Source organism: Microcebus murinus, chromosome 5 (assembly GCF_040939455.1).
Source record: "Microcebus murinus isolate Inina chromosome 5, M.murinus_Inina_mat1.0, whole genome shotgun sequence".
In the NCBI taxonomy this organism is placed as follows: Eukaryota; Metazoa; Chordata; class Mammalia; order Primates; family Cheirogaleidae; genus Microcebus; species Microcebus murinus.
Genome location: NC_134108.1, coordinates 11,090,542 through 11,102,584, shown reverse-complemented (window position 1 = coordinate 11,102,584; position 12,043 = coordinate 11,090,542). Strand labels below are relative to the sequence as shown.

The window sequence follows — 12,043 nt, the reverse complement described above, 5'->3', positions numbered from 1 at the left end:
TGGTGCCTGCTGCTGGTCCTAAGAGGGCCAGAGGTGGGGATGGAGTCTCGATGTAGGAAAAAAGGAGGAAGAAACCCTGGAGGCATCTAGCTGAAGAGCATACAAGGAATGACAAAACGGAAATTGGCCATTGGATGGCAACACCACATAAGCAGGCCGAAATCCCAATCATGGCTTCCTGTTCAGACCCCAAGTCCAAAGGAAAGGAAGACATTGAATTATACACTTGCAATGTGGTATTAAGCTAAAGAGACTAAGAAGAAGGCTGCCTGTTAATAGCACTACCTGCAGCCCGGTCACATAGCCATTTGCAGCCTGTCCATATTTTATTGAGATGAGCAATTACATGTCCTTAATGGCAATGAAGCAATAAAATTTATGTCTTGTCATCCTTAACAAGATTAGACATAACCCTACTCATAAATGTAATACCGAGTGGAGATTTTTAAGAACATAAGTATAGTTAAGGATCCTTGAGTTTATCCCTCATAGTTAATTAAAATCCTCCCCAAGAATCGGCAGATGATAGATATAAGGACATTGAACCTTTTCGTCCACGGAAGGGTGAACTAATGATTTTTCCATACCTTGCTCAGCTTCAGCTGGGCCTGCGAATCACAGCATTGGTACCATATAGACTTCAGGAGAGCGGCGAAGGGAGTGACTCCAATCCCTGCAGCGACGCACACGCTCACCGGATAGCGAAACACATCCGTCAGAGCGGCTCCGAAGGGCCCGTCCACCGCCAGCCTGGAATCACACAGCGCAGCCCGTTTGACCTTCAGAACACCTTGCTCTTGAACACGAAACATCCTGGGCTGGTGCTTTTTACAGCACATGTTTGCACATGTATGCAGACAGGCGGACTCTGTGCTTGCAAATGCCCCAGTTGCAAAGCTTGGGTTTAGCATGAGGACTTGGGGGACTGCTTCACGGGGAGACAGCCAGGTAGCCCTGGCCCGGGTGACATTCATGGAAAGGACAAAGCCCGACATACCTAGATATGGCTCAGGCCTCTTCCACATGGCCTACTCTTCTTACGGTTCTTAGAAGTTTGTTTTGGCTCTAAGCGTCATAAAAGCATAGTGGGAGAGGTCTTGCCATGCCCCCCCAGTCCCCAGCTGCCATCAGAGGGAGGAAAGCAGAAGAATCAAGTGGTTTAGGAGGCTTGTCATAATGCAGTTCTCCCCTGTTTTCACTTGTTTGGTCACACATCTTAGTATGTTTATATAATTTTAGTCTAATGGAAGCCATTCATTTGGAATAAATACAATTTTGAAATAATTCGTCAGTTATGTGGAACTTCTAAAACCCATTATTTTAGATTATGCTAACTCTAAATCTGTGGTAATTAGGCCTAAGGCAGCACTGATGTTTTGTCTTTTTGTCTTTGCTTAGAAAATTTTTCTTCATAAGGATAAAGCATATTCATTGAATAAATAAGATGGTCCTGCATGGACTGGCCTGTGAATTCTTCTCCATTTCTCCTCACCAGTTCCCCACACTGGCTTTTCTTCCATTTCCTAAAATACACAGTGCCGGCTTTTGCCACAGGGCCTTTGCACGTGATGATCTTCTCAGTTGGAAAAATCTGCCTTAATTTCTCCCGTCTCTCCTTACTTGATTAATAGTTACCCTTCTCCTTGATCTTATCCCAATCATCCTTTCCCAGGGAAGCCTTCCTGAACCCCATAGACTAGGTTAATTCTCCTTTTTATGTAACCTATGGCACTGTGTTCTCTCCTATATAGTCCTCAGCACAGGTCTAATTTTATAATTTTTTTTGGGTGTGCATGGTTTGATTTGTATTTGTCTTGAGCTATAAGGTCTAAAGAAGTAGGAGGCAGGTCTGTCTTTGCTGACTGCTTTATCCCAGTGCCCTCCAAAACGCAGTTGTTCAGTAACAATGGGTTGAATAAATTGTAAAGGGAATGTTTAAAATATTTCAGCCAGCAGAATGTATTAAATAACCTCAACTAGTCCAAAAGCACCCATTTACATATGAATGAAGATATGCTAATTAAAAAGTTTCTAAGTTATTCATAACCATTCCCTAAGGGGTGTTTGTTGAAGACATTCAAGGTTGGCCCATTTGGGCTTTACTATGTGTTCATCAAAGTTCAATTGGGTTTATTTTAAAATATTCTACATGCCAGACTTCCCAATAATTCAAATGAACTCTCTTCAAGTTAATTTTAATTAATAAGGCTTTGTTACATATTGATATATGGAAATGGAAGAATAAAAATTAAAGGTCATTAACCAGAAAGTTAGTGTCTTAGCCCACCGTAGGTTATTTTTATAAATAATTAAAGGGCAATGAGAGAGAGAAAAAAACCTGTCCATGGATTAAAATGTCTTACTATTCATTGTTTTTGTAATTAGTCATATTTGAGATTTGTCAATGATTTAAAAGAATATCAATTAAATCCAAAGAAGAATTGTGTCATATAATCCATAGAAATATATGTAATAAACATATTTCTACATATTTAGAACTGAGAATCTAAACTGAAAGCTACAGAAGAAAATATTTAGTCCAGTTTTCCTACTAATACAGTAATCCTTCCTCCCACATCCTGGAGAGCCGATCATATTGTGACATTACACTGCAGGGCACCTTGTCCCTTTTAGGGACAGTTCTAAGTATTAGATGATTTTTTTCTCATGTCTTACTCAAATCTGTCTTCTGACAACTCTCACCTTTTGCCTTCCTGAGAAGCAAGTTCCAGGTCTTTTTCATTTTCTGCCTCTCAGGCCTTTGAATAGCTGATTGTAGCTGTCATGACACTACAATTGCTCCTCTTTTGGAACCAAATCTCTACATTTCTCAAGACCTCTCACAATCTGAATCAGTTTCTTTTGCACAAATTCTTGTTTATAAGTTTACTTAGCAACCCCTGCCTTGATTTATTATAGACACGGAGTTTCTAATAATGCAGCTTAGAAAATGTCTCATGTTCCCAGAGTCCAAGACTCCTGGATGGGCTGGCTCCTGGTTGGGTGTGGTCAGCGGCTCCCCCACCGTGCTATCCTCCCGTCCCTCTCTGCACTGACCGCCGTTTACTCCTCTCACCATCACTTCCCCGGTCATCTCCGTGACAGGCCACCTTTCTTCCCTCACTAGTAGTAACTAACATTGTTTTGAGCACTTACCATGTGCTGAGCATCATGATAAGGGCTTTATATGGACTGTTGGCATTAAATCCTAAACAAAGCCTTAAATACTATTATTATCTTCATTGTGCAGATGAGGACACTCAGGCAAGGTGTCACGTACGTTCTCCAAGACCATACACCAAGCTGGGCTTTGAACCCTGGTCATCTGACACTGGAGCAGGATGACCTGTAGAAAGCACTATCAGCTCTGAGAAATCCCTACATTTTATTAATACTGCAGAAGCTTCTGTTTTTGAAAAGAGCTCACATTTTCTCCCTTTTTCTTGAGCTCAGAGCTTTCATGGAGGCTGACTTCTCCTCCTGGGCTTCTCAGTCCCCCCTGGCCTCACGGATTCTTGGGGCTGGGTTAAATTCATTCTGAGTCCAAAGCAGTAAAAAGATATGGTGCTCTCTCCAATATGGTTAATTTAATTCAAAATTAAAACAATGCTGACCTGTAAAATCATCTAAGACAGTCCATTAAACTTCTGATCCTTTGTATGTTGAAGATTTAAACACATTCTAATTTTTGGGGAGGCTTTAGCACTAATACAAGTGCCCGCACACATATAGAGGCAGAGGGCAAACCGACTTAACAGACGAAGGGAAGCTGCACTATTGATGACAACTCATTTTTATTCAGTCACTAAGTATTTACTGAGTGTCTACTAAGACCAGGACCTGTTTTAGGCCCTGGGGATGCTAAAGTGAACCAAAAATATCAAATCTCTTTTCTCATAGAGCTTATATTCTAGCGTGTGGAGACAGGCAGTAGTCGAATAAGCAAGCACTGAGAAATGCCAGGTGGGGTAAGCACTATGGAAGAAAAGAAAGTCGGGCACAGGGCATCGTGGCTACTGAGTGATGGCTGGGGGTTGTTGTTTCTTTTGGGGCAGGAAGGGAAAGGCCTCACTAGAAAGAGACATTCAGGCAGAGACCTGATAGAAGGGAGGGAGACATTCAGACAGAGACCTGATAGAAGCAGAAATGCAGGGAACAGCATTCCAGGTGGAGGGAACAGCAATGGCAAAAGGGGGATTGCATGCTTGCAGTGTGTGAAAAACAAGAAGGCTAGAAGAGCTGAGACCACATGGGAGCAGGACATGGAGCAGATGAGCCTGGGAGTCCCTGGCGACCAGATCCCATCCCGCCTTGTGGCTGATGACATACTCCTCAGGCAGAAAGCATATCAACTACTGCGAAACGGGTACCGAGTTCTTGTGGGGGAATTGGCTGCAATGATAGCTAGTTTGTGAAGGGAAAGGGTAGTTGAGAGACCAGATAACTGTATACACATAGGGGAGAAACTGTAGCAAATAGGATGAAGTTTTCCATCTTGGCAACCCCAAGGGGAAGCCAGGACCAGGAAAGCAGTTGGACACTGTGTGTGTGTGTGTGTGTGTGTGTGTGTGTGTGTGTGTGTGTATATGTGTGTGTGTGCATTAGGTGTATCTACTTTTATACTTGATTTTAAGCATTTGCACTACATTCTGAACCTTAGGATTCCATTGCATTGCTTTCTTTCCATCATAAAAAGAAAAGGTCTTAGTTGGATAGCAGGTGTTGTCATCTGATTTGGGGCTCTGGTCTGAGCAGATGCTGTTTATACCTGGCTCGATATCATACCATTCTTTAGGACCAGTGTTTGAAACGAAAGCATGAGGCTCTTCCTACATGCTGAACACAACCCAGCCCAGTGATACATATTACAACCCTGTAGCCCGTGGGAAGGGGGATAGAGAGACAATAAGCTCATTACATTCTGTGCTGCAAATTTATCATGATACCTTGTTTGTCACTAATAAATATTTGTCAAATTAAATAAAATAAAGAACTCATATTGGGTCCAGGTATTCATTCATTCCTTCACCAAATCATTCCTGTGTACCTACTGCATGTGGGACACTGTTATAGGCACCAGAGATACAGAGGAGGAAAGACAATATCCCGCCCTAGGGAACTTCCCTTCTGAAGGTGTCCTTACTGTGTTCCCTACTGAAGTTCTTATGGCAGTGCTTGGCAGCTCCTGATACCCTCCAAGGATAGCAGAAGTAAGAATCTCTTGATTCTTCTTTTAAAATATCAAACCTTTCAATGTGATTTTCTCATTATTTTTTGTGTCCCTGTTTTCCTAGAGCCCCAAACATGAGCTTTGTGTGCTTTGGGGTAATCCTACAGGAAGCGTGGGCATCAACCTTAGGCCGTTGTCTACTGAAAAGAGCCTAGGAGTGGTAATTTCCAAGGGGACTTTTGTCATATGCCTGGGCTTTTCTGAATGGAGGGGTGGTGTGGCTTTCACTGTGTCCCCCAGTCCATATGATGAAGTCCTAAACCCCAGGCCCTTATTTGAAAATAGGGTTGCAGATGTTAAGATGAGGTCGTACAGGAGTAGTGTGGGCCCTTACAGCCAATGTGACTGGTGTCTTTATAAGCAGGCGACACAGAAACACAGCATCATTCTTATGAAGGCTGGACTTCACCAACTTTGCAAATATAATCTAAAAACCTCAGACTATGACAAAAAAAAAATTCACAGAGTTGTCTTCCTAGTTGCAGGCTGCATATCATCAGCCACATGATGCTTTCAGAGCTGGGAAAGAAACGACTCCTCCTTCCTGGATCATTGCCTACCTTTGTTGAAAATTTGCTTTCTACAGAAATGTGGTTTCTTCTCCAGGAGGTTTACTAAATTATGCTTTTTCTATAGATTCTTGAATTTAACAAGTGGACTCAAATCCCCAGTCTAATAAAGATATTGCTGAATTTGGTAGCATGTGGATGCATTAAGATACCTTACTTTTTATAATATCATGACTTTACATACAAGAGAAATGGGCTCAAACCTTGGCAGGCTCCAGGGCTCCTTGGGGGCCTGTCCCTCTGCCCCAAAGGCTGTAAGTAGAGCTCTCGTCCAGTCTCCTGCTGCCCGGATGTGCACACTGAAGAAGTCCTCCTGCGGGGCGGAGGTGAGGGTGAAGGGGTGCCATTCCAGCGGGGATATGGCCGGGCACTGCACCAAGACGTACTGCCCTGGCGCCATTTTAAAGCCGCGCTTTTTCATGTGAAGTTCCAGGACTCCAGAGGGGTGGCTCACCACCTGCATTAGAGCAAGAAGGTTTGTCTTTTTTTCTCAGGTTAAATAATAAGAAACACCTTTCATTTCATCAAAGGTGTTCAAAATTTTAAATCAGCTTTTTTTTTTTTTGAGGTATAATTTACATAACCCATCTGCTGTTCATGTCCAGCGAGATTTGCCACCATTTTCACATCTGGGGTTGCAACTCCAGCAAGAACGACATTTATTTCTTGCAGAGTGCTGCGTTTGAAATTTGGGTGGCTGCACCCAGGTGCAATATGGCGCTTGACGCGTGTGTCTGTCTTAAGTGGCCGAGCTTCTCACAGGACAGCTAACCTGATTCAAGAGAATAAAAGCTAGCATATCGTGCATATCACTTAATTACGCTTCAAGTTACTAGAACAGTCACCACACTATCTCCCTATTTTTTAAATCTAGGAACAATTTGTTACCTTTTTAAATTATCTGCATCTTTTTTCAACCTCTTGTGAATTAACCCTGATATTTCTTCATGCTAAGTGAAAAACAACCTCTACACTCACTGTAAAGTTTTTTGGTTTTTGGTTTTTTGTTTTGGTTCTAGTTGAATCTTACCAGGCGTCCAGCCTGGGCTGTGAGTTTCAGATGTAGGGAAGCATTATGCAAGAGCTCTGAGAGAGTTACTTTTGTAACAGCTTTATAAATTGCTGTTTATCAGAGGGAAAGAACTAATTTCCCTTTTTAGATTTCCATCTTGTTTTCTTAAAAATCTCTTCCGGCCCTTGTGCCTTCCCTTTTGACAAGAGGTATAGGGGAACAAAATCTACTATCTAGATACAGTGACAGTATTTTTCTATTCAAAAGAGAATTTCACAGCATTTTAATCATTAGGTCTAAGTTTCCCCTTTCCCTACTGATATTTGTTCTGACACTGCTGTTAAATGGTCTCCCTAGTAACAGCTCTAGTAGGTTTCCAGGAGTTTTACAGTCTGGCTTTTGATATAGCCTGACATCCTTTGGTGCTTAACTTAAAAACAGCAACAGAGAAACAGCTTAAAGCAGAAATACGAAGCAATTTCTATACTTCTGCTTTCATGAAGACAGTTAAGGAGATAGAGTATTCTGTTAAAATTGTACTAGCAAAGTGGTATAGGTTTGGTTAGCAGAGAATGTCTTCTTGGCCATTTAAAAAACTGGAATAGAGTGTTTGGCACCTTTTCAGTCTCTTAGACATTCATTTTTGGTCTTGGTCTATTATTCCCACCTTCCTCCAGCATGAGGTAAAACTCGGATGTGGGGATGGATAGCAAGCTTGGAAAATGTTCCCAGGAGCACTCTCCACTTCTCCGAACAGCTTCCCTGTCCTCCTCTGCTCAGTAGTCCCAGGTGACAGTGTATGCACTTGAAAATATTTGTATCTTATTTGTATGTTTGCAAAATTCGTGTCTTTATGTGGTGAAGGAAGTGATTATCTTTCAAGTTATTATGTCCAATGTAAAGCATACTCACTCCCCTTGATCCCTCCCCCCCTCCCGCGCCGAGAGAAACCGCAATACAGAGAAATACAGGCAATTTCGGTGCTGTTCCACAAACCCTTATCAGAATTCTGCGTACCAGTCTGGAGCCCTGATCCCTGTCTTCAGCAGAATTAGTCACACTAAAAGATGCTCGGGATACAAGCAATTATTAGAACAGAAGATGAGCCTCTAAATTACAGACAGTTCTGTAATAAAAATGGCAAATTAAAAACTTGGGCTAATAAAAAATTTTCATCTACACTCAGGCTTTTATTCAGACATAAAGCTACACGCATACCTTGGTAATGACAACTTCTTGTTGAAATCGCCAGAACCTAATTATTCTTTCACATGCATATAAGACCACAGGGCCTGAAACCCATTTCCAAGCCTGCAGAGAGTAGCAGAGAGAGAGGAAAAGGAAATGAAAATAGAATCCAAATATTTTCAATTTCAACCAAATCAATATATAAGACGATGGGGTTTAGACATTTTCCTTTAACTTTGGGCCAGTTATCAACAATAAAGATGTCTTCTTGTATTAAATACTATAACATTCAATTATTCCTTGAAGTCTACAAGCTTATTTAAGAGATTAAACTCTTCTATATTGGTTTTTATGCTTACTTGATCAATGATGCCTTTATGTAATTAGAAATAATTGGATTTACAAAGAAATAAAAAAGCAGATTGATGTTTATGTTACATATGATAGGGTCATAAATGCTCCCAAACTCAGCCAAAGTCAAAGGCTTACAAAGCTACATTATTCAGCCAACATGGGACATGAGAAATTAAATTTAAAAATTTCAAATAGTAATTTTTTTGGCTAACAATACATCACAGCTAGGAAGTCTGACTGAATAAACACACACACACACACACACACACACACACACACACACACACACCCACACACACACACACCCACACCCACACACACCCACACCCAATGTTATCTTGAATAAAATATAAAGTTAGTTCCTTAGCATGTTAAATCTAAGTTTAAGGAATCAGAACAAAATGCTCAACAATTATCTGGAGAATTACGGCAGTGAAAATTTCCATTCTTAATACAGCAGATACTATGTTAACTTTCTGTGAGGATAATCTGCATTATGGATGATCAATTCTCCAGCAAGTTATTCATCACCGGGTGTTGTGTACAACATAAGGTATCTTCCTCCAGTAAAAGGGTAGGAATGGAACTTAAAATTTTTGAAGACTGACTTACTTATATTAGGTCCGATACTGAACAGTCCCGTGAGGCGTATGATATTATCTTTATTTTACAGAAGAGGAAACTAAGGCCGGGCGCTGTGGCTCACGCCTGTAATCCTAGCTCTTGGGAGGCCGAGGCGGGCGGATTGCTCAAGGTCAGGAGTTCAAAACCAGCCTGAGCAAGAGCGAGACCCCGTCTCTACTATAAATAGAAAGAAATTAATTGGCCAACTGATATATATATAAAAAAAAATTAGCCGGGCATGGTGGCGCATGCCTGTAGTCCCAGCTACCCGGGAGGCTGAGGCAGAAGGATCACTCGAGCCCAGGAGTTTGAGGTTGCTGTGAGCTAGGCTGACGCCACGGCACTCACTCTAGCCTGGGCAACAAAGCGAGACTCTGTCTCAAAAAAAAAAAAAAAAAAAAAAAAAAAAGAAGAGGAAACTAAGACTCAACCAGATCAAGTGTCCAGGATCATAAAGGTGTTATAATAAGATGTCTGGTAAAGATGTGAACTCAAATGTGCCTCATGTCCCAGCTTGCGTTCTTTCTGGAACCTTGGGCTGCTCGCCCTCAAGCATTCATCAGAGAATTATGCTTTTTTCTGTCTGACACTAAAATTGGTGCTGAGGCTTGTTTTACAGAACATTAGAGACTCATGAACTCACTGAACCTTAGGATGTTAGGTGTTCTTGGAAACTGAGTCAAATTCTTCCTTTAAAGAAGAGTGGGAATGCATGGGAGTCGCCTGAAAGACAGGTGGATGCCAGAGCACCAGTGCTAGAACTCAAGCCTGTTGGTGCTGTCCCTAACTTTTCTCCTTGTTAGTCTAGATCCATCGTGCCGGTGCTCCTCCAATAGCGTCTTGGGAGCGGGAAGGGTGTCCCATTGGGACGCAGATGTCCATCACACCGGCTGACTCTGTAGTCATTGCCCCCTTGCCAGTCATCCAGCTCTGTCTCTTCTGTTGATAGGTCACAAATGCTTTAGCATTGTTTTTACTTCAAGTTACCTTTCTCGCTTTCTCTATTTGCTTATCTCTGGGTCCCTTTTCAGGGTACCTCTTATCACCTGCATCAACTCTGTCTGCTTTTTTCCGGGGGGGGGGGGGAGGTTTCTTGTTTGCCCGACAAAGGATGATTTATGCCCACAACACAAAGCAATCTGACCCACTTGTTCTTTTCTGCCTCAGTGGTGTTCAGCAGTGAGTTCGCCACAGCAAAGAGAACAAAAGCTTTGGTGTACCTATGCCTCGGGTGAGATAGTGAAGATGGTCAGGCTAAGGGACAACCAGGAAGCAGCACTCGTGAAGGATGGGGTTGGGCCAAGGAACTGGATCCTAGGTCTCTCACACTTGAATGAAACAGTGCACTAAGAAAGGTTTTTGTGACTCGGTTTGGATGTTTACAGAAATGATAGCAAGAATGCAGTTCTTTCTGTATGAGCTAAAGGAGATATTTGCAAAAACACTCACATAGTCTTTATATGTTTTTACAAATAATCTTCCACACCCATTTTAGATAGTTTTGGGCATCACACACTTCATTTTGGTGATGTCGAATCAGACATGGTCTCTGATTTTTCCATGTTGCCGAAGTGCAATGGATTGTCTTTCTTTCTGTGACTAGTCAGGAAGAAGAATGCGAGCTATTAATCCTCGGCTCTATCTGTGCTTTGGTTTGTACATCGCTCCAGGAGCAGACAGTCGCGTTTAGTTACACTGTGATACTCCTGGAGTCTCTGGAAGTCTCTGGAAGTCAGGGCACGAGGCAGAGATATGGCCAGAGATGAACATTAGGAAACTGTCCTAGCAGGGATGACCAGGATAGACGAGAGCGAGTCAAGACCAGGAGGCCTGTCCTCACAGCAGGAGGGGCATGTGGCAAAGTGGATCTCGAACTGAGTCTTTGAAGACCTGGGTTCTGGTCTTGGGACTACCATCCCTTACTCTGCCTTTACTCCTTGGGTTTTATGATGTTCAACCTTTCTGTTTTGTAAAGTTGGAAATAGCTGAAGAAAATGATTTAGCTTCATCCCAAGCTCTTAAATGCTTTGGCTTTATTCACAGAGATGAATATAATGTTGGGGATATGTGCTTGTGGAAAGCAGCAGGGAGCTAACAAAACGGGCATTGGGGGAAGGTCAGAGATTCAGAGCGAATGTCATAAGGTGTAGGGAAGAAAGGTCACGGCTGCAGAGTTAGAGGCTCCGGTTTCGCGATGTGGCTTTGCTGGGATTGCCCTTTGTGACCAGAGGAAAGAAACTGGGGCTCCTTGGGACCTCAATTTCCACATCTATTAAATAAAGGAGCAGAACTATTTAGTATCTAAGTTTCTTTAATGCTAAAATACTCTTTGGATTCTTAGCTGTATTTCTTTCTTCTTCCAAAATACTCAAAAAGCCAGACGACTGTGAGTATTTTATGACAGAAATAAAACTATGTTGATTTAAAAGCAGCAGTAATGAAACTTGTTTCCTCCACTTTCACTCCTGGTTTTTCATTCCTACCAGAAAATAAGAACATGCTGGCTTTGATTTTATTTTATGTGTGTGTTTATGAATTGCCTCTTTTTTTAGACAATAAGATCTCCTGGGGTAGGACTCACGTCTCTGAATCCTGCGTCCAGTGCAATGCCAAGCGTGTAACAGCCACTCGGCAAAAGTTCACTGAATTGACATTACCTCAGTTAAAGCTTTCCTCTTTACCACTACCGTCATTCCTTGGTAATGAAAATGGTGTCAGCTTTACGATTATTATTTGTTGATGTTGCAGTTAAATGAAGAAGGTACTTATTTGGCTAAGGAGGACCAGGCATCTTTTGAGACTGATTGCATGAGCAATCCTGGAATCTGGAGTCTCGGAGGTGTCTGTGAGTTTGGGGTAGAAGGGAGGAGACAAGTGGGGGTGAGGGGAATGCAAGGCACAGTCAGTTCCTTTGATCAGGCCAGTTTATACAAGGTGACGTACAAAGCATTCTCTGTCCAATACCGGGAGTGGGGCACCACTGAAGGTGAATTGATAAATGTTCGTTGAATAAAAGCACCACAAAAATGCACCAAGTAAAGAGAAGCAAAGAAGTAGAAATGGAGC

The 12,043-nt window shown here is 42.1% G+C and overlaps 1 protein-coding gene across 1 annotated transcript in view; it reads right to left on the bottom strand.

Moving 5' to 3' along the window:
• NOX3 (NADPH oxidase 3) overlaps window positions 1-12,043 on the bottom strand; it is a 56,436-nt gene that overhangs the window by 25,585 nt on the left and 18,808 nt on the right. Inside the window, exons 8-10 of the mRNA XM_012759587.2 lie at window positions 8,030-8,122; window positions 6,003-6,256; window positions 588-750 (exon numbers count right to left, since the gene is read on the bottom strand). Of these exons, the coding sequence (XP_012615041.1) occupies window positions 588-750; window positions 6,003-6,256; window positions 8,030-8,122 (510 nt within the window). The remainder of the gene's footprint in view (window positions 1-587; window positions 751-6,002; window positions 6,257-8,029; window positions 8,123-12,043) is intronic.